The sequence below is a fragment of the Narcine bancroftii genome, chromosome 8, assembly GCF_036971445.1.
Source record: "Narcine bancroftii isolate sNarBan1 chromosome 8, sNarBan1.hap1, whole genome shotgun sequence".
NCBI classification, from domain to species: domain Eukaryota; kingdom Metazoa; phylum Chordata; class Chondrichthyes; order Torpediniformes; family Narcinidae; genus Narcine; species Narcine bancroftii.
In genome coordinates, this window is record NC_091476.1 from 176,834,621 (window position 1) to 176,860,933 (window position 26,313).

Here is a 26,313-nt window from a genome sequence, read left to right on the forward strand (position 1 = left end):
AAGGCACTTCCTTTTTTTCTGCAAAATGGAGCTGGAACACGGTGACTCTTTGCTAGCTGTTGAATACCACCCACACAACAAACTTTTGTGACAATAATAGATCTAAATATCTTTCTCTTATTTTCTTCTATCCAATTCACTCCTCAGTTCAAGTGAACTACTTTTTTTTCTGAGATTATTTCTGTCCTCTGCCAGCTCAGGGCAACTATCTACCCTGCTCCTCATCCTGATATTATTCTTCAACCCTTACATTGGGTGTCTTCTTTCAAATCTTACTTTCAGACATTTTTATCACTCTACTTCCTCTCTTCTTTATTTCTTAATCATTTTACTGCAACCACTAGTTGCTATCAATTGGTGCAGTTACTCCATCAAACTAAAGACGAGAATGGAGGACTTTAGTTACAAGGAGAGACTGAATAGAACCGTAGAAGACTACAGCACAGAAACAAGCCATTTCAGCCCTTCTAGTCTGAGCCAAACCACTTTTTTTTGCCTACCCCACTGACCTGTACCCAGTCCACACCTCTCCAATCCAAGTACCTGTCCAAATTCTTCTGAAATGTTAAAATTGAGCCTGAATTTAACATGGAGCTCAGTCACATTTCTGAATGGTGAGAATTGCACCACGGCTGCCTTCAGTTCAGCTAATGATTTTACTGGTTATCTGTGATGCAGAAACCAGAATGAATCACATGCACCTGTATCTATTTCTGACAAAAAGGGTCAGGTTTTACTTTTTAGAACCATAGAAAATTACATCACAGAGCAGGCTATTATTCTCTCTTGTCCCACTGACCTGCATCCCGACCACATCCCTTCATACTGCTCCCATCCATGTACCTGTCCAAATTCATCTTAAATGTTAAAATTGAGCCCGCATTCACTACCTCAGCCAGCAGCTCATTCCACTCTCTCACCACTCTCTGTGTGAAGAAGTTCCCTCTAAACTATTTCTCTTTCACTCTTAACACATGTCCTCTGGTTTGTATCTCACCTACCCTTGTGGAAAAAGCCTATCTACATTTACTCTGTCTGTCCCCCTCATAATTTTAAACACTTCTATCAAATCTCCCCTCATTCTTCCACGCTCCAGGCAATAAAATCCTAACCTGTCTAACCTTTTCCTGTAGCTCAAGTCCTGAAGTCTAGCAACATCCAATAAATCTTCCCTGCAGTATTTCTATCTTATCCATATTTTTCCTATAGTTAGGTGACCAAAACTGCACACAATACTCCAAAGTTGGCCTCACAGATGTCTTGTATAACTATAACTATAGAACGCTACAGCACAGCAAGGGCCATTCGGCTATTCTCGCTTGTTCCAACCATTATTCAGCTAGTCCCAATAACCAGCTCCCACTCCATAACCCTCCAGACCTCTGCCATCCATGTATCTATTCAATTTATTCTTAAAACTTAAGATCGAGCCCGCATTCACCATGTCAGATAGCAGCTCATTCCACACTCCCACCAATCTCTGATTGAAAAAGATCCCCTCAATTTCTCCCTAAACGTTTCCCTTTTCACCCCAAAGCCATGTCCTCTTGAACTTATCTCCCCTAATCTAAGAGGAAAATGCCTACTCACATCCATTCTGTCTGTACCTCTCATAATCTTGTAAACTTCTATCAAATCTCTACATTGCAAGGAATAAATTCCTAACCTGTTTAATCTTTCCCTGTAATTCAACTCCTGAAGATCTGGCAACATCCTAGTCAATTTTCTCTGCACTCTTACAATTTTATTAAGTTTGGCGACCAGAACGGCACACAATGTTCCAAATTTGGCCTCACTATTGTCTTAAACAATTTCAACAGAACATCCCAACTCCTATACTCAATACCTTGATTTATAAAGGCTAAGATGCTAAAAGCTTTCTTTATGTCGCTGTCCACCTTCACGGACACATCGTGACCATCAATTCCGGTTTTGGGGGTTTCGAACCGGAAGTGACATAAAAAGTGTGGATCGTGTGATTAAAGTAATTCTACTGACAGTTGTGAGTAGTGTGTATTCATTTGGTAGCTGCTGTGGCAGACACTACAGCTTTATCTTAAAGCACAAAGCATTTTTTACAAGAGACAAATGGAGATAAATGGTTCATGTAATAGCCACTAAACAGATACAAGAGATAGTGGCAGAGATTGGGAACCAAATATTACAGGATGTAACTTTATAAAAGGTCAAACAAAAAATAATAGGCAAGCGGGATTGGCCTGGTAAGAAAGGATGATGTGAGGGGAATGGATTTGGAGATATTTAGGTTGGATGTGACGCATTGTGGATTCAATAATTCATTTCCTGGAAGGAAAGTATTGTCCATTGAGGAGACTGAAGTGAGTAAGTATTATAAGCCTAAACTTCTCTCCAGGTTGTAAAATTCTGGCAATTTTGGTGGTGCTGGTTAAATTGATTTTGATCTTATGTTTTATTTAAAAAAGTTTATTATTATGCTAGCACTAATTTAGATCACTTTCATTAGTTGTTACATCGTGTTGCAAAATAGACCTCCGTTCAACATAAAATTCAAAGGAAGCATGCAAAATAGGAACTTGATTACCCTGAACAGATCTCAGAAAAAGGCCTCGGTGAGTTGAATGGAAGAGCAGAAACTAACAGCACACAGAGTCAATTTTAATATTTTGCAGAATTTGGACAGGTACACAGATGGGAGAAATATGGAGGCTATGGACTGGGTGCAAGTCAGTGGGACCAGTGGTTCAGCATGGACTAGAAGGGCCAAAGGGACATGTTTCTGTGCTGTAATGTTCTATGGTCCTGTGTTTTTTTAATAAGGTCAAGAGTAAGCCTCCTGGCTTCTCAGGCCAGCCCTGTCATTCAACATGATGATGGATAGTCTAATTTGGCTTCAATGTCCTAAATTTCCTGATCTTTCAAAGAATGATCTGCCCCCGCCTTAAATATTTCTCATGATCTAAACCTCCATAACTTTGTGGAATAGAGAATTCCAGATATTCATTCCACTCTATGAAAGAAATTTCCACTCACGTCAATTTTATATGGCAGTCCCTTGTCTTGTAACTGTCATCTCATTCAAAATTCTTCTCACTCATGAAGACATCTCAAAATTTACCCTGTCATGTCCCATCAGGATTTTCCATGTCTCAATAAGGTTACCCCTCACTCTTTAAAGAGTATATGTCCAACCCGTTTAGCCTCTCTTGATCGAACAATGCTCTCACCACAGGAATCAATTAGATGAATCCCCTTTAAATCACTTCCATTTAAACTCCAACCATTTTCAATAAAGGTCCATCAGCTATTTGTTTTCTTCACTACTTACGACACTGGACTACTAACTTTGTGATTCATGCACTGCAACATCTAGACTCCACTGAACTTCAATCACTTGTCATTTATTTCCATTTCAATAATATCTGCCTTTTGATTCTTTCTACTGAAGGTGTATGGCCTCACACTTTCCAACAATGAATTCCATTTGCAATTTTTTTTATCACTCTGTCCACCTTTGTCCTGTTGCAGGGTAATAATATCTTCACAAGAAACCTTTTCATCATATTTTATATTGCAGACCAAAGGATAAGTAACATTTGGCCAATTCTTCAGGTCATTATTATTAATAGTAGATAATTGAGAGCGAAGAAATTATCCTTGGGATATCCTTCGTGTCTGCAAAAATTCCCTTTTATTCCAACTCAGTTTTTTTATTTGTCAGCCAGTTTTCAATCACAACTCAGCAGTATTCTGATATCTTCCTTAATTAAGAACACCACACCACCTTCCTTCCCTTTTCCTCTATTCTTCTGATGCATTACGTAACATTGAATATTCCGCACCTAGTTCTGTCCACCTTTCAAGCTTGTCTCTCAAGCATTGAGATCATACTCGTTTGTTGTTATCCATTCTGTCAGCCCATCAATCTTGTTATAAATGCTATATGCATTCAAATAAAGACCATTCACCTTTGTTTTTCTTCTTTCCTACGTCACGGTGTTGGACTGGCATATACTTCCATATGTTCTGTTTAACATGCAGTTCGTCTCTACATGTCTACTCTTCATGAGAATAAGTTTTTCCCGGGTACTCAGAAATGGGAATGCATTATAATGGAGCCCATTGACTTCACCTAACATCCTGATAATAGACAACAGTGCAAGACTGGCTGACCTTTCTGATTCTCCTAACGGGCACTTAAGGCAATTTAGTCTCTACTGTTACTTAAAAATCCTTGACTGAATTTTGACTTGTCTTGTTTAATATGATGGATCCAATATTAAGCCTCCCAATATAATTTGAACACTTTTGTGTTCCCAATATTTTATGACAATAAACAAATGTACTAAAACTGCACAGAAATGGTGGAATTAAGGAGGTCTCGCAGGGTCCATAGGAGGTAAAGATATTTTGTAAAACCAATGTGTCAGTTTCCTAACTATAATGTTGAGTACTCGTGAATTTACAGGGGTCATCTATTGCATTTTAGACTCCTGAAATGGTCTCCTCTACATCGGAGAGACTGGATACAGACTGAGAGATCATTTCATTCAGCTCCTTCACTCTGTCTGCTGCAATGGTGGGGATTTTCCAGTGGCAACCTATTTCAATTCCTCACCCCATTCTCATGCTGGCATATCTGTCCATGGTCTCATGCACTGCCAGACTGAGACGACGTGCAAACTGGAGGAACATCATCTCATCTTCCGTTTGGACACCCTCCAACCTGATGGCATTAACATCAACTTCTCTGGCTTCTGTTAGCTCCCTGCAGTGAACTGGGATTCACTGGTAGGGTTTCATGCTGATGACTGGTCCCACCTCCCAGCTCCACCCCCATCTGCCCACATATAACCCTGGTTTCCCACCTAAACCCAGAACCCTTCTGAAGACTACAGTTCAACCCTAACCTTAGTTATAAGCTAATAAAAGTGTTTGTTCTCCCTGCAGTCGTGAGAGCTTTTATTCACGTATGGAAGCCCTACTCAAGCCAGATATGCTACTGGTAGACCTTCTGTCCCCTGACGCAGCTGAGGAGTTCACATACTGGCCTGATTGCTTCCAGGCCTACCTGAACGTGACCAGAGACGTCTTCCATACCAATGAACTCAGGAGGTCAACACCCACTTCGAGGGTAGGAACGAAAGGGTATACAGTCATCAGGGATTGCTCTACGTATGATGCTGCTATTAAGGCGTTGAAGGCTCCATACCTGAAGTCACAGAACAAGGTCCTCTCAAGGCACCAACCTACTCTCCGTGGCCAGGAGAGACCATCGATGACTACCTGCTGGATCTATGGACGCTTGGCAAGAAGTTCAGGTACGAAGTGGCTATGGGCTGCATTCGTGAGGAAGAACAGATCCGGAACACTCCAGTCGCGAGGTCCTCTCAAGATACATGAGGCAGCGATTGCTCGAGTCAGAAAAGAAAATCTTGGCTAGCCATGTGGAGCTTGCCAAATCCTTGGAACAGGCCAAACTCGAGAATGAAACCTCGAAACCAATGAGCTCGCCCACCCTGGTGAGCCCCTCCAAGGACCAACTGCTCCGGCTACCCCTGCCCTAACAGGGTGTGCATCTTCTGTAGCAGAGCCAGCACCTCCGATCTCGTTGCTGTCAAAAGACTCCATGTGTTCCAGCTGTGGCAAGAAAGGAGATTGGGCAAGGGTTTGCCATGCAAGGGGAAGTCCGGGGACGTCCGCGGCCTGCACCGTTCCAGGAACTGATTCCAGCCCCAAGCTGTCTGCCCCAAATTCACATGAACCCACTTTCTGTGTGACATGCCAATGGAGGGGGCAGTGAGGAAACAGCGCGAAAAGTCTTGGCGGCCATCTTGCCACAACCCGAATTGAAACTCGGCACCGACATCGTTGGAGGAAGAAGGAGGGAGGCCATCTTGCCATGCCATGAGGTTGACTCCATCTTACCCACACAGGGCAACCTCGATGGTCCTAGATCAGGACAGACCTCACCAACTCAGCAAATCTTTTGTGACTGTAAAGGTAAACGGACATTCCACTAGATGCCTAATCCACACGGACTCTACTGAAAGCTTCATAGACTCAGGACTGTGCTAAAATACAACCTGAAGATGTATCCTTCTAATTACCGCATATTTCTCACATCTCAACCACATTCTACACGTATTCAAAAACATTGTGCAGTACACCTGTCATTTGAAGGGGGGGGGGGGGGCACAGGGATAATTCTGTAAATTTCGTTTGTATATTCTTGATGAACTGTATGCTCCAGTGTTGTTGGGTCTGAACTTCCTGTGTCACCTTAAAAGCATGACCTTGGAGTATTCTGGTCCCCTCTCCCCGTAATGGTTCGGAACAAAGGGCCCCTAAAATCAGAACACACATGCAGCATCTCCACACTGAATATCGACGACCCCCTCTTCCCGAATCTGTCCTCGGACTGCAAACCTATTGATATCAAGAACAGGAGGTACAGCACAGCAAGCCAAGATTTCATGAAGTATGACACACAACATCTGCTTGACCAAGGTATCATCAAACCTAGCACCAGCCCGTTGAGAGCGCGTGGTACAGGTAAAAGAGGAAAACAAGTCCAGGCTAGTAATTGACTATAGCCAAACCATTAATCAGTACACACTCCTGGACGCAAACCCCCCTCCCTTGTATTTCAGACATGGTGAATGATATTGCTCAGTATCGGGTCTATTTGACCATCAAACTGAAAGCTACCTATCACCAGCTGCCAATCCTTTCTGAGGACCGTTCATATATGTCATTTGAGGCTAACGGTCATCTCTATCAATTCAGAGGGTCCCAGCTGCGCTCCCATCAGCTCACATATAACCCTGGTTTCCCGCCTAAACCCAGAACCCTTCTGAAGACTACTGTTGAAATCTTCCCTTAGTTATAAGCTAATAAAAGGGTTTGTTCTCCCTCCAGTCGTGACAGCTTTTATTCATGCTACATATCCTCCCCCCACCTCGTCTTTCCCCTTCCGTTATCCCTCTGTCTCCTTTCCTCCAGCTCTGCATTCACAGAACCAACCCCCCCAATCATTTCTCATCTTTTCTCTCTTGTTCTTCTTTTCAAATCTAATTATCACCTCCTGTCTGTTGGCCTGTGCTCCCCACACCCCTATGCCATTCCCTCCCTTCTCCCCAGCCTTTTTATTAAAGCCTGCATGCTTTTTGCTTATACCTTGAGGAGGGCTCATGCCCAAAACGTCTGTTATATATCTTTACTTCCTATGGATGCTGTGAGACTTGTTGAGTTCCACCAGCATTTCTGTGTTTTTACTACAATTATAGCATCTGCAGGCTGTTCTGTTTCACTCCAAATGTAGTATACTAGTTAGTGTACAAAGCAGTTGACCCTATATTCCTTTACTGAAACTAATAAATGAGATTTCAAGATTAAGATTAACTGAAGCTTAAGATTCATTCTCTGACATGTGGTATTGATTTTACATTTTAACATCATCACATTTTTTAAACATACTTTAATTAAAAATGTATGGGGTTAGTAGGTTAATTAGTATATTTGGACAGCACCGTCTCATAGGCTAGAAGGGCCTGTTACCGTGCTGTATCAACAAATTTAAAAAAAAAACATTTAAAAAGTAAATTTATTGCGTGCCTCAGATTCCAATTTTTAAAAATCTATCTGTACAGGTTGAATTATAATTGGTAATATAGTTGGCAAATCAATCTGTAAGTAGGAATAGGATGACTTACATTGACAAGATGAGATAGCTCCACAGCAACAATTGGTTCTGAGGCTTTGGGCTGTGGTCTTACTGTTACAGCCAGTATTTTGGAATTTATTGCCATTGACTTTCTGGAAGAAAAAATATTTAATATGTAAGTTCACAACAATTGATAAATAAAGGTGCTAAGTCAAAATGGATTAATGCTACAATGTAATCACATCTCAATGGTTTTGAAGATGAGCAAAAATGCAAGTTATCTGTTGGTTTAGCAAAATGTTAGCAAACTTTATTTTAACAGCCTATTCACACATAATCTCTTTTGAAAAAAACTAATGGACATATTCATATTAAAAGTTAAAAATTGGGATATTATTGCATCTTTAAAATACACTGGCTGAATTGCACCTTGCATATGCCACACTACGGAAAAAATGTGAAACAAAAAATCTTTTGACACTGAGATTGTTGTTAATGAACAAAAGTGCTGGAGAAACTCAGGAGGTCCCACAGTGTTTACAGGAGACAAAGAAATACAACCAACATTTTGAGCCTGAGCCTTTCATCAAGGTGTGAGCACAAAACAGAAAAGCCTCTGAATAAAAAGAAAACTGGGGGGAGAAGGGAAGAGGGAACAAGGGGAAGAGGCATAAGGTAACAGTCAAGAGGCCATGGTTGGATGTGGATAGCAGGAAAGAAGCTGAGAATTTTGCAGGGGCGAAGAGAGCTCTGTGAATGCAGAGTGGGAGAAAAGGAGACAGAGGAATAGAGAGAGAGAGAGAGAGAGAGAGAGAGAGAGAGAGAGAGAGAGGGGGGAGAGAGGAAGGAAGAGGAGACAAGGGTGGGGAGCTCAAGGAAAAGAGACATGGGTATTGGGAAAGAGAGAGACCGAAAGGGCTCCTAACAGAGTCAGAGAAGCCATCTGGTTGGAGAGTGCCCAGACAGAATATGAGGTGTGGATTCTCAAAATTGTGAGTAGTCTTCGCTTGTCAATGCATGAGATCATGGACAGACATATCAGCATGGGAATGGGACAGGAATTTGAAATGGGTTGTCACTGGAAGATCTCTGCTGCAGCAGTGCATAGAGTGAAGGTGCTCAATGAAATGATCTACCAGTCTCCAATGGAGAGCAGGCCACAACAAGAGCACTGGATGCAATAGTTGACCTTTACAGTGCTGCTTTACTTGGAAAGGCTGTTGTTTGCCCAAATAGTGGTGAGGGAGGAGGGGCTCTGTGGCTAAGGAACACACAGAGGCTGCGGGCTGTTGGAGACTGGCTCAAAACAGGCTGAAGAGGTACCAGCCTTCAGAACCAGGATGTGAGAGGGTGCTGAAGGATTCCTAATTGTGTCGAAGGTTCAGATCTGGAGCTCGGGTTGCCGATGGTTTGGACTGGAGTCTGTGTGGCTGCATAGGCTGCGGGAGCACTGGAGGCAAATCCATGGATATTTAATGACTCTTTTTTGCTTCTGACTGCAAGAGGCACCTGGCAATTTCTGCTGATGGTTTATGGCAAAATCAAGGCAATTTCATGTAATATTACACTGTTTTTATTTCATGATAATAAAGGAATCATGGTATGGCATTTTTGTAGCATTTTCTGGATGTTGCCTGGATTAGACAAGAATAATGATAATAAATTCATTGTCATGCATATAAACCACAATGTACTCTATTAAAACTTTCATTGTTCGAAATGTCTCTGTGAGATCCCCTCTCATTCTATACTCCAACAAATACAACCCAAGAGCTATCAAATGCTCCCCATATGCCAGCCCCTGCTTTCCAGAAATCATCCTAGTAAATCTTCTCTGCACCCACTCCAGCAATATCATATCTTTTCTAAGATAGGAGGCCTAAACCTGTACACAGTTCTCCAAATGGGGTCTCAGCTTTTAAATACTACACCTCTTGAAATGAATGCTAACAAAGCATTCGCCTTCTTCACTACCAATCCCACCTGGGCATTAACTTTTAGATAACTTTGCACCTCTGAGGATTGAATTTTCCACCCAATCCAAAAAGTTCTCTGCCTGTTTATTTCCACTGCCAAAATGTAGAACCGAACACTTCTCAACATTGTACTTCAGCTGCCATATATTTGTCTCCAAAAACCAGCAACAACAGAAATTCACCAAGTCAATGGTTACTTCAACTAAGATGTTTTTAATATTCTTCAAACATAATAATAATAAGTTAGTATAGGCACATTTACAAGGGAAAACACAACAAGCGGAATATAAAAGTAGGGTGATTTCAGATCATCCTCTGTTATATTTTACATATGAGACTTCTGAGAAAATTCAAATAGCTTATTGTTGGAGATTTAATACAATGTTGTTACAAAATATGGAATTTATTGATTTTTTGAAAAAACAAAATAATTTTTTTGAAAGAAAATTCTAAATCTGTTCAAAGTAAGTTTGTATTATGGGATATTCTGAAAGCCTATTTGAGAGGACAAATAATTAGTTATACTTTTAAAATAAAAAAGAATCGATTAAATCAGTCTTGAATTAGAGAAACAGATCGATAAGTTAGAAAAGGAATTTCAGAAAGATGCTACAGAAGATCAGAAAATAGAATGATCTAGGCTGAAATTTAAATATTATACTTTGCAATCTTATCAATTTGAATGTGTGATTAATAGGACCTATAATTCTGATGTCGGTGGTTGGAAAGACATTAGAGTCAATTCTCAAGGATGAAGTTATGAAATAGCTAGAGATGCACGAAGGGTAGATCATGCCTGACTAACCCATTATAGTTTTTTGATGTAATCTCAGGTAGGATAGACAAAGGGGAGGCTGTGGATGTTGTATATTTAAATACAACCCTAATGTTTTTTTTTGGCTGATAAATAAGATGAAGGCCCATGGAATTACAAGAACATTATTAGACTGGATAGAAAATTGGCTGATAAGCAGAAAGCAAAGTGTTGAAATTAAGGGATCCTGTTCAGGATGGCTGCCTGTAACAAGCAGTGTACCCCAGGGGTCGGTCTTGGGGCCACTGCTGTTTACAATTTATATTAATGATTTGGATTGTGGATTAAATAGTTTTGTGGCCAAATTTGCAGATGACACCAAGATAGATGGTGGAGCAGGAAAGTATTGAATAAACCGTAAAATTGCAGAAGGATGGAGACAGATTGGGGGCCTGGGCAAAAATATGGCAGATGAAGTACAATGTTGAGAAGTGTTCGGTTCTACATTTTGGCAGTGGAAATAAACAGGCAGAGAACTTTTTGGATTGGGTGGAAAATTCAATCCTCAGAGGTGCAAAGAGAACTGGGCATCCTTGTGCAGAGTTATCTAAAAGTTAATGTCCAGGTGGGATTGGCAGTGAAGAAGGCGAATGCTTTGCTAGCATTCATTTCAAGAGGTGTAGTATTTAAAAGCTGAGACCCCATTTGGAGAACTGTGTACAGGTTTAGGCCTCCTATCTTAGAAAAGATATGATATGGCTGGAGAGGGTGCAGAGAAGATTTACTAGGATGATTCCTGAAAAAAGAAGGGGCTGGCGTATGGGGAGCATTTGATAGCTCTTGGGTTGTATTTGTTGGAGTATAGAATGAGAGGGGATCTCACAGAGACATTTCAAACTATGAAAGTTTTGATAGAGTGAATGCGGATAAGATGTTTCCCTTGATGGGTGAATCAAGAACAAAGGGCCATAGCCTTAAAATTAGAAGTTGGCCAATTAGAACAGAAAGGAGGAAGAACTTCTTTATTCAGAGGGTCGTGGATCTATGGAACTCACTGCCACACAAAGCAGTGGAGGCCAGATCACTGGGAGTATTTAAACAGGAAATGGATAAGTATCTCATTAGTAAGGATATCAATGGATATGGGGAAAAGGCAGGAAATTGGAATTAGGTGTGAGCATATTTCAGCTTAATGAGTCATGGAACAGACTCAATGGGCCTAGTGACCTGCTTCTACTCCTTTAACTTGTGAAACCAGTGAACTTGGAGGAATGAGAAGTGAGATTGGACTGTGAATTAAATAACTTTTCTAAACTTACTCACACATCACATACATGTGCGCTTAGAATTAGAAGGGGGTTAAATTAGGTTAAGTAAGTTAATTGTAATAAGTTAGAATTTCATCCTGTTTTCATGTTTAAAGATAAGTAAAAGCAACTTTTGTTTAAGTAACCATTTGTCTTGGTGAATATCTATTGCGGCTGGGTTTTGGGATCCTCTAGGCTCATAACAACATGATCATTTTAACATCTAGACAAGCAATCTGCTATGACATTATTTGTACCTTTGATATGATTAATTTACAGATTATATTTTTGCAAGTTCAAACTCCATTTTAATAATCTTCTAGTTTTATTATTCATTTTATTCAAAAACACCAGAAGATTGTGGTCAGTAAATATCATTATTACTTCATGAGCGGTACCCAGTTACACATCAAAATTCCGCAGAGCGAGTATCAGAGCCAACAGTTCCTTCTCAATAATGGAATAGTTCCTTTGAATATTTTTGAAAAGTAGGCAGCTGGATGGTCAATTTCATCATGTTTTTGTAACAAACCTGCACCTGCTGTCCCCTCACTGGCATCCATTGCTAAAGAAAATGGTCTGTCACAACAGGAGATTTTAAAACAGGGTAATGGCATAACATCTTCTTTAAATTCTCCAAAGCTCTCTGATAAGATTTCGTCCACACAAATTTCTCCCCTTTCTTCAAAAGATTGGTTAAAGGAAGAGCAATTTCTGCAAAACTTACTATAATATCCTATCATTTCTAAAAACATTTCTTGCCATTGGGAATAGGGAATTCAGAAATTGCATGCACTTTCAATTGAATAGACACAATTTTGCCCTGACCAACTACGTCCTAATTATATCAGAGCAGCATGTCTGAATTCACTTTTAGTTAAAATGACAGTTAAGTGTGCTTCAGATAATCTGGTAAACAATTTTTCCAATTCCATCAGATGTTCTTCCCATGTGTCATTTTTTGTGACTAAGTCAATATTATCATCTGTATGTTTTAAACCGTAGATTATGAAATTTATCATCCTCTGGAATGTCACAGAGGCAGTTTTCATGCAAAAAGGTAGCACATTATATTTGTACAAGCCTGATGGTGTCACAAAAGGAAGAAATGTCCATTCCTCTCTCTGTTACACCAGTAGCCCTTCAACAGATCCATATTAGTAAGAAATTTAACTTTTCTAATTTTATCAATATAATTATTAATTCTAGGAATAGGATAAACATCCATTTTGGTTATTGCATTAACCTTCCTGTAATCTCCACCTAACATAAGGAGAACTCCAATCTGAGTTCAAAGATCTAATAATATCATTTTTCAACATATATTCCACCCCCAATCCATTATTTTATTGTTCTTCGATAGTGTGGTGGTACACCACCGGTCTACTGCAGAGGGCAACCTCTGTAACTGCAGGAGTATAAGGGGACAGGATAACACCTGGCTGGCTGTTAATCAGTTGGCCTGAATGGGTCAATCACCCTCCGGGATATAAGCCTGCGCCGGTCTCCCGAGGCCTCACTCAGAGTTGCTGCAGCTACAGCCAGCCTGGCTCTATGGAAGTCTTTGTGGATTAAAGCCTGTTGTACAGTCTTTATCTTTGTGTGTGTCTGATTCTGGGTAACAATGCACCACAGATAGGGGTATTGTTTTATGGGGCTCACTTCACATCCACATCATTGATGTCCTCTTTGGCACATCAGGAAACAAATCTGCATATTTCAAAAGGAACTGCTTCAACTGCTTCTGTTCTTGTGATTTAAGATGAACTAACTTTTCCTTCAGGTTTTTCAAAATTGTTGAGTTAGACAGGTGCATGGGAACTATGGTTTCTTTAAGGTTACTCTCACAAGATTCTGTTTCCATGATCTTATGATCCATAACTTCCTCAACCCTGTTAACAACTAACACCTCTGATACAGACTGTTCTCCATTGTCTTTTTTCTCATAGTAAGATTTCAACATATTGATATGACAAACCTGAGTTTTATTCTTGTGACCTGGAGTATTTATCACATTGTTAACATTATATGACTCAGCCTTGCAGCATTATTTCAACCTGAAGTGTCAGTAATTCCAACAGATACTGCTAAATTCTTCCAGCAGTTTGTTTTTTTACTCCAGATTTCAAAATGTGCAGTTATGTGTCTTCATCTTCATGAGAACAGATGGGGATGATAAAGCTGTTAAGATGATAAACCTATAGATTTGTAGGTTATTTATAGTGAAAAACTTATTTTTAAAGTTATATATTATTTAATCCAATTGTGTAATCCTAAATAGGAGTTAATGAGATCAAAACAAAGATGGGAATCAAACTTGAATATTAGTATTGAGGATAAGATCAGGTCAAACTTATGCTATGACTGTGTGACCAGCACATTTATTTGTTCTGTTGTGTAAAAAATGTCAAATGCAACATTGTAGGGCTGGGAAGGATATAAAAAAAAAACACTGTATACCCATTATCAACAGTAAGTTAAATGGAGTTTCTGAAAGATTTTGAAGCTAGTCTTACAATTTTATCTCTGTGGTTTCTCATGGATTCAGGGATACTTGCACCAATTCACAGCTGCTGTGGCTTTCACAATGAATTTTCAAAGGTCAATGTGCCAGTTGGCCTTTGTTCCCCAGTACTTGCTTTGGCTCTTTACTCACCTTGTTTTCCCCATACTTAAGAATAATTAGAGAAACTGACATCAGCAGTGGCTAAATTATTGCAAGTTGCTCTTAGAGAACAAATATAAAAGTATTTGGATAGGCAGGGACTGATGAGAGATATTCAACAGGAGTTTGTTAAAGAGGGCCTCCATAATCTTTGAGGATTCCTTCCACCCTGCACAGCGTCTTCCAGCTGCTCCCGTCAGGGAAGAGATCCAGGAGGATCAGAGCCAGCACCACCAGGCTGAGCAATAGCTTCTTCCCACGGACAGTGAGAATACTGAACGACCAAAGGAACTGCTCACACTAACCCTCTGAGACTCTCATATTCATGAAACAATATTTATTTGTATATATGAATACATGTCTTGCATATGTATTGTCTGTATGTACGTGTATTGTCAGGTTGTGTGTCAGCGTGTTTTGCAATAAGGACCAGAGTATGCTGTTTCATCAGTCACACTTGTGCAATCAGATGACAGTAAACTTGAATAGACTGTGATAGGTCATGTCTAATCAATCTTAAAGCTTTTTGAGGTGATTACCATGAATGTTGATAAAGGAAAGGCCAAGGATGTTGCCTACATGGAGTTTAGTAAAGCTATTGACAAGGTCTCATATGGGAGATTGGTCAGGAAGGCTCTCTAGCTCATTATTTAGGTTGAGATTGTAAATTAGCTTTGCAGAAGAAGTCAGAGTGTGGTAGTAGATGATTACCTCTTTAACTGCAGGCCTGTTACTAGTAGGGCAACTTAGAGATCTGTAGTGGGTTCATTGTTATTTGTCATCTATATCCACAATCTAGATGATAATGTGGTAAGTTAGATCAGAAAATTTGCAGGAGACACAAAGACTGAGGTGCAATGGACAGAAACAAGGAAGGCTTTCAAAGCCTGAAGTGGGATCTGGACTAGCTGGAAAACTGGGCTGCAAAATGGCAGATGGAATTTAATGTGGACAAATGTGAGATGGTTTGGTAGGACTAACACAGTAAATGATAGGGCATAGTGGAGTGCAGCAGAATGGAAGAATCTGAGAATACAGATACATAATTCCTTGAAAAATTGCATCACAGTTAGGAAGGGTATGATGGAATTGTGCTATTAATATTTAGTTGTTATATATATTTCATAGTGTGAGCTGGACAGACACAGACTCTTACACACAGAAACCATTTTGGAAGTCAAGATGTCTGCTAATTCGTTGTCAAGCTCTGTAAACAACCATAAAAAAATGAAGTGGTTCTTCTTTGAACCTATGACAATAGATATTTGTTCAGAAGCAACTATGTACACAAAGAGGACTTTTGTATTTAATGATCAGCAGGTAGGCCAGCATCCCTTTGCTAATGATTCATACTTTTAAGTGGTTTGAAGAACTTCAAACACTCAGGAAACACTTGGTCAAACAAGAAGGCCTTTGTTTGATAAATTGTATAAACAGGCAAAAGGCCATCTGTAATAATTCATGCTTTTGGAGAAATGAAACAAAATCAGCCGTGACATCATGTCATGTGATTAAAGACATTTCAGAAAGATATCTTTAATATTAAATATTAATAGACATTTTCAAGAGAAGATCCTGTAGTTGGTGCTTTCCTTATCATGGAGATCCGCAAAATTATTGGTAATGAAAAAGAGCCACTTCACTGTCTCCTTCATGGCACTTTGCCATGTCATCCCTTGCATGGATTTGTGAAATCATCGTGTGAAACACATATTCCAAAACCTCCATGCAAAAGAGGGGGATTTGAGGAAAATAATTCGTATGAAGAAGCATTTCTCTGAAAACAACTCTAAAAGAACTTTGTGAATTTTGAGAAGTCTGATGCCTCACACCAACTCTATAATTGCTTTTAAGCAACAATTTAAAGAATCTGAGTTCCAAAAAAAAACTGACCGAACTTTAAAATAATCTCTTCAGAATTATGCCTGAACTGTAATGGTTTTGGTTTTGCCATACACACACACACACACACACACACACACACACACACACACACACACACACACACACACACACACACACACACACACACACACACACACACACACACTTTCTCACACACATTTACGCATACTGGGGTTGTCAGAGTTAAGTAAGAAATGTTATATTATTAATAGTTATTAAAAAATATATTGTTTGAAGATGGTGAATTTCTATTGCTGCTGGTTTGGTACATAACAAAGATCGTAAAGAAAATATTTGGCATGTTGGTCTTCCTAAATCAATTACTGAGAAAAGGTGTTGGGATGTTGTGTTGTATTAGACATCGGTGAGGCAACATTTGTTGTATTGTGTGTAGCTTTGCTCACCTACCTAGAGGAAAAATTGAAAAAGTACATGAAAAAATTACAAAAATGCTGCTAGGAATTGAGGATCTGAGTTATAAGAAAGATTGTATAGGTTAGGACTTTATTTCCTGGAGCGTCAGGGAATAAGGGAGATTTGATAGAAGTCTACCAAATTATTAGGGACATAAATAGGGTAAATGAAAACAGGTTTTTTCCATTGAGGTTGAGTAAGCCTAAAGGACATGGGTTAAGGGTGAAAGGTGAAATATTTAAGGGGCACACTTGGGAGTTTGGTGGAAGTGTGGAATGAGCTGCCAGTAGACATGGCGGATTTCAGTTTGATTTCAACATTTAAGATAAATTTGGATTGGAGGGGTATGAAGGCTATGGCCTGCATGGAGGTTGACGGAATGTGGCAAAATAATAGTTTGGCACAGACTGGATGGGCTGAAGGGCCTGTTTTTATACATTAGCATTATCTATTAGAATAGCAGGAAGTTACATAAACACCACCGACTTACCCAGGTGAGCAGGCGTGATGCCTTGCCTCTGAAAATGGATGGGCTCTGGAATTTGGGATAAAATTATTTCCAAGACCTCAGCAGCCTGGGATGTTCTGCCTTGCTCTATGTTAAAGGCTTTGATATTTGATGAAAGTTCAAAAAATTATAAAAGTTTACATTTTGTTGAATGTTCATTTTTAACCAAGTAATTCAATGCTAATGTTACCACAAGGATAGAATTCACCTAACACAGAGGGAAAGATTTTAAAAAATACTCAATTTTAACAAATTGTTCTCAAGAATATTTTATGATTGGGAGGAATGGCACAAGAAATCCTTGCACTTACATCGTATCGAAAAGCACTTAAATACAAGATGCATTTTCTTGGTTTGGAGTATCATTGTTTTATTATTCAAATCTAGGGACAAGTCTTCTTTGGTTTGCTGTTTTAATTTTTGTTTATGTCATTATGATCTCTGTACAAAATCATTTCCTATTTGTCTTCTCTTCTGGAAAGCACAGGACAAAACTATCAAGAATTGAAAACTTGACTTAGCATTGTTAAAACATTCTAGTCTTAATGTGTGCAAAAAGATCAAAATGCTTGAAAGATATTCTGGCATAAATAAAGACTTCTACTTTTATCTCTTTTCCAGTTTGTTTATCTAATGTTTCTATTCTGACCATGTGTGGTTCTCTTGATTTACATCATCTTTTTATCCATATCTCATCTTCCATGGCTAGTTTACTTACTTATTTATGTATAACTCTCTCCAGCAAAAAAAGTTTCTTTTCTGCTTACTTGAAATATGTTTTTTTTTAATGATCTGTTAAGGCTTTTGGCAATCTTTGAAAGTGTAGTTCTGTTAAAACTCAAATCAAAAGCAAGTTTGAGAATATATAAATTAAACAGATCCGAAGTCAAGCAGAAAAGTTGAAAGTATTTCTTTTACACCATCATCCATGTGTCTGGTGAATTGGAACATTTCAAAGAGTCACCTGCATTTTTGTTTAATGATTAGAGGGAACAAATATGCAGTACCTTTTAACCGTTTCTGACATCTCGAGACAGTAGACTGCAGGGCTGTGTGCTCAGCCTGCTTCTGTTCACGTTTCTGACCCACAAATGCTTCGCCAGATCCAGCTCCAACTGTGTCATCATGTTTGCAGATGACTAAACAGTTGTTGGACTCATCAGCAAGAACAATGAGTTACACTACAGAGAAGAGGTGGAAAATCTCATGAAATGGTGCAAGAGCAGCAACAACGGGTCTCAATGTGGACAAGACAAAGGAGATGATCATAGTCTTCAGGAGGACCAGGAATTACCACCCTCCACTACACATCAACAAATTTGAGAGTGGACAGCAGCAAGTTCCTTGGAGTTCACTTTACTAGTGACCTATCATGAACACGCAACTGCACTTCCTGAGAAGACTGAAGCGGGCAAGGCTACTGGTCAACCTTCTATTGAGAGCATCTTGGCTGGCTGCACCACAGGGTGGCTTGGTTGCTGCAGAGAAATGGATGAATCCACAGGACCTTAAGAGTGCAGGGAGGAACTTTTATCTTTACCTTTACTGAAGTCTCCCTCTCTCCATCGATGTGATCTATCGGAATCGTTGTCTAAAGAAGGCACACAAAATCATTGAGGACCCCTTCCACCCTGCACACAGCATCTTTCAGCTGCTCCCATCAGGAACGAGATAGAGGAGCATCAGAGCCAGCTCCACCAGGCTGAGGAACAGTTTTTTTTTCCCATGGGCAGTGAGAATACTGAACTACTCACACTAACCATTCGAGACTCTCATATTCATGAAATAATATTTATTTGTAGATATGAATACTTGTCTTCATATGTATTGTTGGTCTGTATGCATGTTATGTTCTGGTTGTGCATCTGCATGTTTTGTTCCAAGGACCAGAGAACATTGTTTCATCAAGTTGAAATCGTGTAATCAGATGACAATAAACCTGACTTGACATCCGGCAAATTTTTCTGATCGAGGTATGGAAAGTCAGTTTAGATTTGTGTGGAAATACTGATCTGATCTAAGTGTTAATCGACATTTTTCTTTTATTGTGTAACAGAATGAAGACAAGATCTACTTACTTTGCAACAGGTAAAATGAGACCCAGTGTTCGGTACAGCACCGTTCCAATAACATAGTGGGCTGAATCATCTGTTTCTGGAAAATATTGAAAAGCAGCACAGTAACTTTTACATTTTAAAAGGTCAAATATTTTCCTGAAGTCAGCCTTAATATTCTGAGCCAAACATCTGGAAAATTATCATTTTGATTAAAGTAAAATACATTCTTTTTGTGGAAGAAATAGAACATCAATGATTAAATAACCTTAAAGCTATATTGATACCATTGTAAATCTATCCAAGAGGAAAACCTGTCAGATGATTTGTGAAAAAAATAAATGGATGGCTTTTTGGGGAGGAGATTCAAGAATAAATTTTAGGATGTGCATGACCAAAGACTTGTTGGAGCTGGTGGAAATTGTGAAGGATTCCATCACTGTACACATATTCCCTTCCACTACTCTATCAGTATTTCAAAAGGATTGCTTCCTTTTCAACTTCCTTTTCTGCTTTTCCATCCCACTAAATGCTCCCCGACATGGTACTTTCCTATGCAGCTGTAGAAGCGACACCAGTTCTTTCACCTTTTCACTTCACCTCACCGTTCAAGGACACAATGTGTATGCTCCATGGTCAGGAGAAACACTGTTTCATCTGGTGTATATGTACAGTCAAATGATGAAAAACTTGATCAAAAGCATCATTGCAATTGGACCATCCAATCCAGTGTACATCATTCAGAAGGTGCTTTCAAACTGCCTTATAAAATGGGGTTAACCAGGCAATTTGCCCGATTAGTGCCCCACTCACAAGGCAGCTTGAAAGGCTCCGACCTGGTCAGTGTTGTCCAAAGTCAATCGGGTCCCTGCCCTACCTCAGAGGTAATCAGGGAACCCAGTTAAACTTATCCAGGGAGCATTGACTGGCGTCCTGAACAGGAAAATGATTGACCTGGTTACTCATGACATGTCTGTGGTGATCGGGGGGAGAGAGGGGTCACTGCCAGGGTCCAGGGTGGAGAAGTGGATGGGGTGAGCGGTCACTGCCAATGGGGGAAGAGGTCTATGTTGAGGAAGTGGGGAGGAGAGGCAGAGGGGTCGGCTGCTGTGGGTTGGGGGGGGCGAGGATGATTGATGGTGGAAGGGAGACTGACAGCTGGTGGGGGGATGGGGAGACTAGTTTACGTGACATATCACTTAACGAATCATCGCGGGGGCGGGATCCCTTTAAATCGCCGGGTTGGCAATTTATTGGGGCTATCCCTCCTCAGCTTAAAAGGTGCTAGAGGCACCTTTACTCCACTAATCACACCTGGGTCCCAGGAGGGCTACCTGGGTGCTGCAGTTTAAAAACACCCAGTGTTCACAATGTGTATTCTCTACCAAAGAAACTAAAAGCATAGAGTCACTGTTCTATTTAGTACCTGTGCTCTGTCTGCAGGAGTAATTCTCAACTTCTGATTGTCTGCCCCTTTAATCCTCCATCCCACACCAACATATGTTCCTGTGGCTACATGAACTACTGAGATACAATGGAAACTTGAGGAGCAACACCTCATTTCCAACTGGATATATTCCATGCTCAGAATCAAATTCTCCAACCATAGGTAACACGCTTTTTCCCTCTGTTGATCTCAGAACGGGGCATTTTTGCCTGTCTTCCGTCTGAAATTTTGATTTTGTTTTTCTCTTTCCGTTAATACACGGTTAACACAGTTAGAAACAGTTAGAGCAACGTTATTACCAGTATCAGCAACCAGAGTTTGACTTTGGAGCTGTCTGAAAGGAGTTGTATGTTCTCCCTGTAACCTGCGTTGGATTTCTGTGGTTTCCTCTCACTTCGAAAACATAAGGGGGTTGTAGGATCATTGGTGTACCTGGAGGGGCAGGGGCTTGTGTCTGGAAGAGCCTGTTACCCTGTTATGGGCCAAAAAAAAAATTGCTGGGCATATTATATATCTCTGCTACTCCCAATATATTATACAACTTAAGCAGGGTCCAGGAAAAATGGCAAAATGGAAGTGTTACCGGAGCTGCTTTAATGGCAGCGCTTCTGCTAGTGTGAGGGGACACTTGCACATTTGCCTTGGCACCACCCCCCCCCCAAGCCCACGTGCAACAAGGACAAGATTCCCCTTCTCTTCACATCCAACCAACGTATCATCCTCTTATGTGATCCCACCACCTGAGAAATATTCCCTTCTCCTCTCCATCCACCTTCCGCAGAGACTACTCCCTCCATAACTCCCTCGTCCACTCCTCCCTCCCCACCAAATCATCCCTTTGGCACCTACCCCTGTGATAGTTCTTCCAAGTGAATCAATACTTTATTTGTGAATCTGCAAGGATCATCTACTGCATCCAGTGCTCAACAACAGAAAGACTGGGCACAGACTAGGAAATCGCTTCATTAAGCACTTCGGCTCTGTCCACCACAATAGCCTGAATCTCCTTGTGGACCTCTCCAGTTTCCATTAAACTCTTCCCCCTCCCCATCTACATCCTCCTGTTTCCTTTCCTCTAGTTCAGTCTCTTTCTCTTCCCTTTTCCCTTGGGCTCCTTTCACAGAGCCAAAATCAATTCTCACCTTTCCTCTTATCATATCCATTTAACATTTTTTGTTTGTTGGTCTGGACTCCTACACCTCTCATTTCTTCCCCCTTTCTCTCCCAACTTTATTCAGACATCTGCCTGCTTTTTGCTTATATCTTGTTGGAGAACTCAGACCCAAAAAATCAGCAATATATCTTTATCTCCTATAGCAAGTGTGCAATCAGCTGAGTTCCTCTAGCATTAACTGTGCTTTTGGATACATGGTTGTCCTGGACCTGGTGTGTGGTTGAACACAGTACTGTGGGCATGTCCTCACTGGGCTGGGCAGGCTGGCTCGCCTTCTGTACCTGTAGCCCTTCCCCATAAGATCCCTAATAAAGGCCGAGAGCCCTAGTCTCCTCCCTCATACCTGCCTTGGACGTGAGCCAGCAGCATGTAGACATGTCTGGGTCTTCTGATCAATAAAGCCTTTGACTCTTGCTTTGTGTCCGTGATTGGTCACACCACAATTTATTGAACAGAAGTTTTGAAGTGCCATGGACAAGGCAATCTGACTGGAGAAGCTGGAGATCGATCCAAAGTATCCAGAGGCCTCCATATAATTTGATATGTGGCTACACTGCTTGAAACCCTACCTGAGGCACCACGAAATCACAGTCGATGGTGGTTGGTATGACCTGCTCTTCACAGCTGTGGGCCACTGAGCGTACCAATGAATTCATGACTGCAATGGATACGAAGAGGCAATGGCCCTACTCTGACAGCAGTACGGAGCCCCAAGGAATGCAATGTATGCACGCTTCCAACTTAGCTCCTGACGCTAAGATCCAGGTGAGCTGGTTGATGATTTTGTGAGGGCAATGCAGCTGCCGGTACATGACTGTGGCGACCTACCAGGTGGAGCTCATCTGTGAAGGGCTAGTTGCTGGATTCTGCTCCCATCAATTATAGGAATGACTCCTGGAGAAAGGTGATCAGCCCCTACAGGAAGTGGGGCAGATGGCCCAAGCAATGGAGACTGCTCAAAAGAGCACAGAGGCCTACTCACTAAGCCATGAGGCCACCGCATGCTGGATGACAATGAACTAAAAGTTTCGTATCCATATCTGGACAACATCACCATCTGCGACCATGACTAGAAGGAACACGACAAGAACCTGCAGAGGTTCCTGGCCACCACAATGGCCCTCAATCTCACATGAGAAAAAGAGCTTGTTTAGCACCAAGCAGCTGGCAATCCTGGGGTATGTGGTGGAGCATGGTGTCATCGCCGCCAAACCCGAGCGCTGGCAGCCCCTTCTGGAATTACCTCTGCCACAGAACCCTAAGGCTTTAAAAAGGTGCCTGGGGTTGTTCTGTATTATGCCCGACGGATCCCCAAATATACAGACAAGGCCCAACCCATAGGAAAAACCACGACCTTCCCCTGTCGGCGGAGACCCATAAAGCTTTCAAGGGCATCAGGGACAAGATTGCCAAGGCGGGGATGCATGCCATTGACAAGTCGGTTCCGTTCCAAGTGGAAAGTGATGCTTCTGACTTTGCTCAGGCTGCCGCACTGAACCAAGCAGGCAGGTCAGTGGCATTTTTTTCCACACCCTCCACGGCCCCAAACGCAGACACTCCACCATCGAAAAGGAGATGCAAGCTATAGTGGAGGCAGTGCGCCATTGGAGGCACTACTTGGATAGCAGACCATTCACCTGCTGACGGACCAGAGAGCCGCTGTTTTTGTTTAACAATAAACAGCAGGGTAAAATCAAAATGACAAAATCATGAGGTGGAGAAATGAGCTGTCCACCTTCAATTTAAGTCTTCTACCAGCCGGGCAAGCGATGCCCTGTTCAGAGGAACCTGCACCAGAGTGCAAGCTGATCGCCTCCTTGCCCTTCATGATAGCCTCTGCCACCCCGGGGTCACAAGACTCTACCATTTTGTGAGGGCCAGTAACTTGCCCTACTCAGTGGAGGAAGTCAGGGAGCTAACTCACAATTGCCTGGTCTGTGTGGAACGCAAGCTGCAATTTTACAGTCCAGAGAGCCCAATTCATCAAGGCCACTTTCCCCTTCATACATCTCAGCATGGACTTAAAGAGATCCCTCCAGTCCATGATTGGATCATTAATTCCTGAGCATCATAGACAAGTACTTATGTTTCCCATTGGTCATCCCCTGCCTGAACATGACCACATCCACGGTCATTAAAACACTGTGCACAGTGTTCACTCTGTTCGTGTGCCCCAGTTATATTCGTAGCGACATGAGATCCGCCATCGTGAGTGAGGATTTGAGGCAACACTTCCTTTCTCGGGGCATAGCTACAAACAGAACCACCAGCTACAACCCCCACGGGAATGGGCAGGTGGAGAGGGAGAATGGCACGACCTGGAAGGCAGTCCTCTTGGCCCTCAAGTCAAAAGGGCTGCCAGTATCCCAGAGGCAAGAGGTCCTTGCAGAAGCGGTGCATGCCACAAAGTCCCTACTTTGCATGGCAACTTACACAACGCCCCATAAAAAATTGTTCTCCTTCCCTTGGAGCTCGGTGTTGGGAACCACACTTCTGGTTTGGCTGATGACCTCAGGGCTGGTGCTTCTCTGGAAGCACGTTAGTACGCACTTGGACGGTTTGGGGTACAGGGTCCCATCTGCCCTTATGAGCAAGATGCTTGCACTTGCCAAGGGGCAAAAGCCTTGTCTGCTCTTTGAGCAGATTTCCCGACGAGGACTTCAGCAAGCCGAGGAAAGTCGCAGACCAGGGAGATGTGCTCTGGAGAGCGAAAAAAGAACAGATCGTCAAGTCCTGATCCCAGCCAGCAACAAGACCACAGCAGATGGAGAGGCAAATCAACCCTATTCAGCCATATTGTTATTACCATCAACAATGGTGTGTGGGGGCTCGTGGATGCCGCCCACCCTGCGCATTTCCAGGAAATGCCTTGACCAATCGTCGTTAATGATTGCAGCAGTTGGCCGATGTGACAGCTTCCTCCGTGTGTGGGACTCTCTGTCAGGATGGCGGGTTCCTTATGGACACTGGTACCGAAATAAGAGTCCACGACCTATGACACCTGGAACACCAGGCTGGGCCCGGCACTGAGGGCAGCGAACAGCACCTCTATATGAACTTACGGCACTTGCACCATCTCCCTATGATTTGCTGGCCACCAATTAAGGTGGACTTTTATTGTTGCGGCAGTGGGAGCCGATTTCCTGTGCACCCACTGCCTGCTGGTAGACTTGAAAGTGCAGTGTTTGGTGCACACCAGAACTTATCAAATGATGCCCCTGGGGGAAGCCAAACTACTGCCCACCTCCCCCCCAACTCGATTCTGTCACGCTGTCCGACGATGCCTACACACACATCCTGGCTGAATTCTCTGCAATTGTGGTGCCAAAATTCTCCTGCGCAGAACCAAAGCATGGGGTAAGGCACCATATGTTCACTAAGGTCCCCTGCTCCACACCAGGGTGTGCCGCCTCCCCCCGAAAATTTGCCCTTGCAAAGAGGAATTTAAGAAAATGGAGGAGTTGGGGATAGTGTGGTGGTCAGACAGCCCCTGGGCCTCCCCCCTGCACATGGTTCCAAAGGCAGCAGGAGGATGGAGGCAGTGTGTGATTACTGACGCCTCAACAAGGTCACCACATTGGGCAGATACCCCATGCCCCATATCCAAGACTTTACTGCCAACTTATAAGAAGCGCGGGTGATTTATGTCGATTTTATGTGGGTTATCATCAAATCCCAGAGCACCCCGAGGACATACCCAAAACCGCCATAATCACCACCTTCGGCCTGTTCGAATCCATGAGGATGCCCTTCGGGTTTAAGAACGCTGCTGCTCAGACTTTTCAGTGGCTGATGGACATGGTGGGCTGGAACCTCCCATTCAGATTCATCCACCTGAACGATATACTTATTGCCAGCCATAAACATTCAGAGCACACGGCCCATTTCACACAACTATTCACCCACCTGTAGGAATTTGGACTGACCATCAACTCCACCAAGTGTCAGTTTGGGTGGGACACAAATGACTTTCTGGGGCGTCGGATCGACAGGTTCAGGGCAAAACCACTGTCTGAGAAGATGGAGGCCGATATGCAGTTTATGAAACCTCGCACCATGAAGGGGCTGCAGGAGTTCACCGGTATGATTAACTTTTACCATCGAATATCCTGGCCCCAGCTCGGATCATGGTGTGGAAAAATAAAGACATTGCCTGGGACAGGGAGGCCTTGGAAGCGTTCCAGAAGTGCTTTCTGGTCAATGCAACCCTTTAAGTTCACCCCAGGCCAGTGGCACCTGTGACAGAGTATATAAATATGTTTTTGGGAGATAAATTGGGAAAGGTTTGTTAGAGTAGGTCACATACAAACATTTTAAAAAAGCAGAGAGAGTCAAACAGGTTTTTCTCTCTGAGAAAGAGAAAAAGAGAGAGAGAGAGAGAGAGAGAGAGAGACACACACACACACACACACACACACACACACACACACACACAGATCACATGACAGTGTTACAGCCAGTAGA

General features: G+C 41.9%; 1 protein-coding gene across 17 annotated transcripts in view; it reads right to left on the bottom strand.

Annotated features, from left to right (window-relative positions):
- Positions 1-26,313, bottom strand: part of LOC138741615 (adhesion G protein-coupled receptor B2-like) — a 711,436-nt gene that overhangs the window by 405,342 nt on the left and 279,781 nt on the right. For all 17 annotated transcript variants that reach the window (XR_011343611.1, XR_011343612.1, XR_011343613.1 and 14 more), the window contains 2 exons: positions 19,253-19,328; positions 7,695-7,797 (listed from right to left, as the gene is read on the bottom strand). Coding sequence is in view for 14 of the 17 variants with exons in the window: in XM_069895953.1 (XP_069752054.1) it covers positions 7,695-7,797; positions 19,253-19,328 (179 nt within the window). In the remaining 3 variants the exon portion in view is untranslated. The remainder of the gene's footprint in view (positions 1-7,694; positions 7,798-19,252; positions 19,329-26,313) is intronic.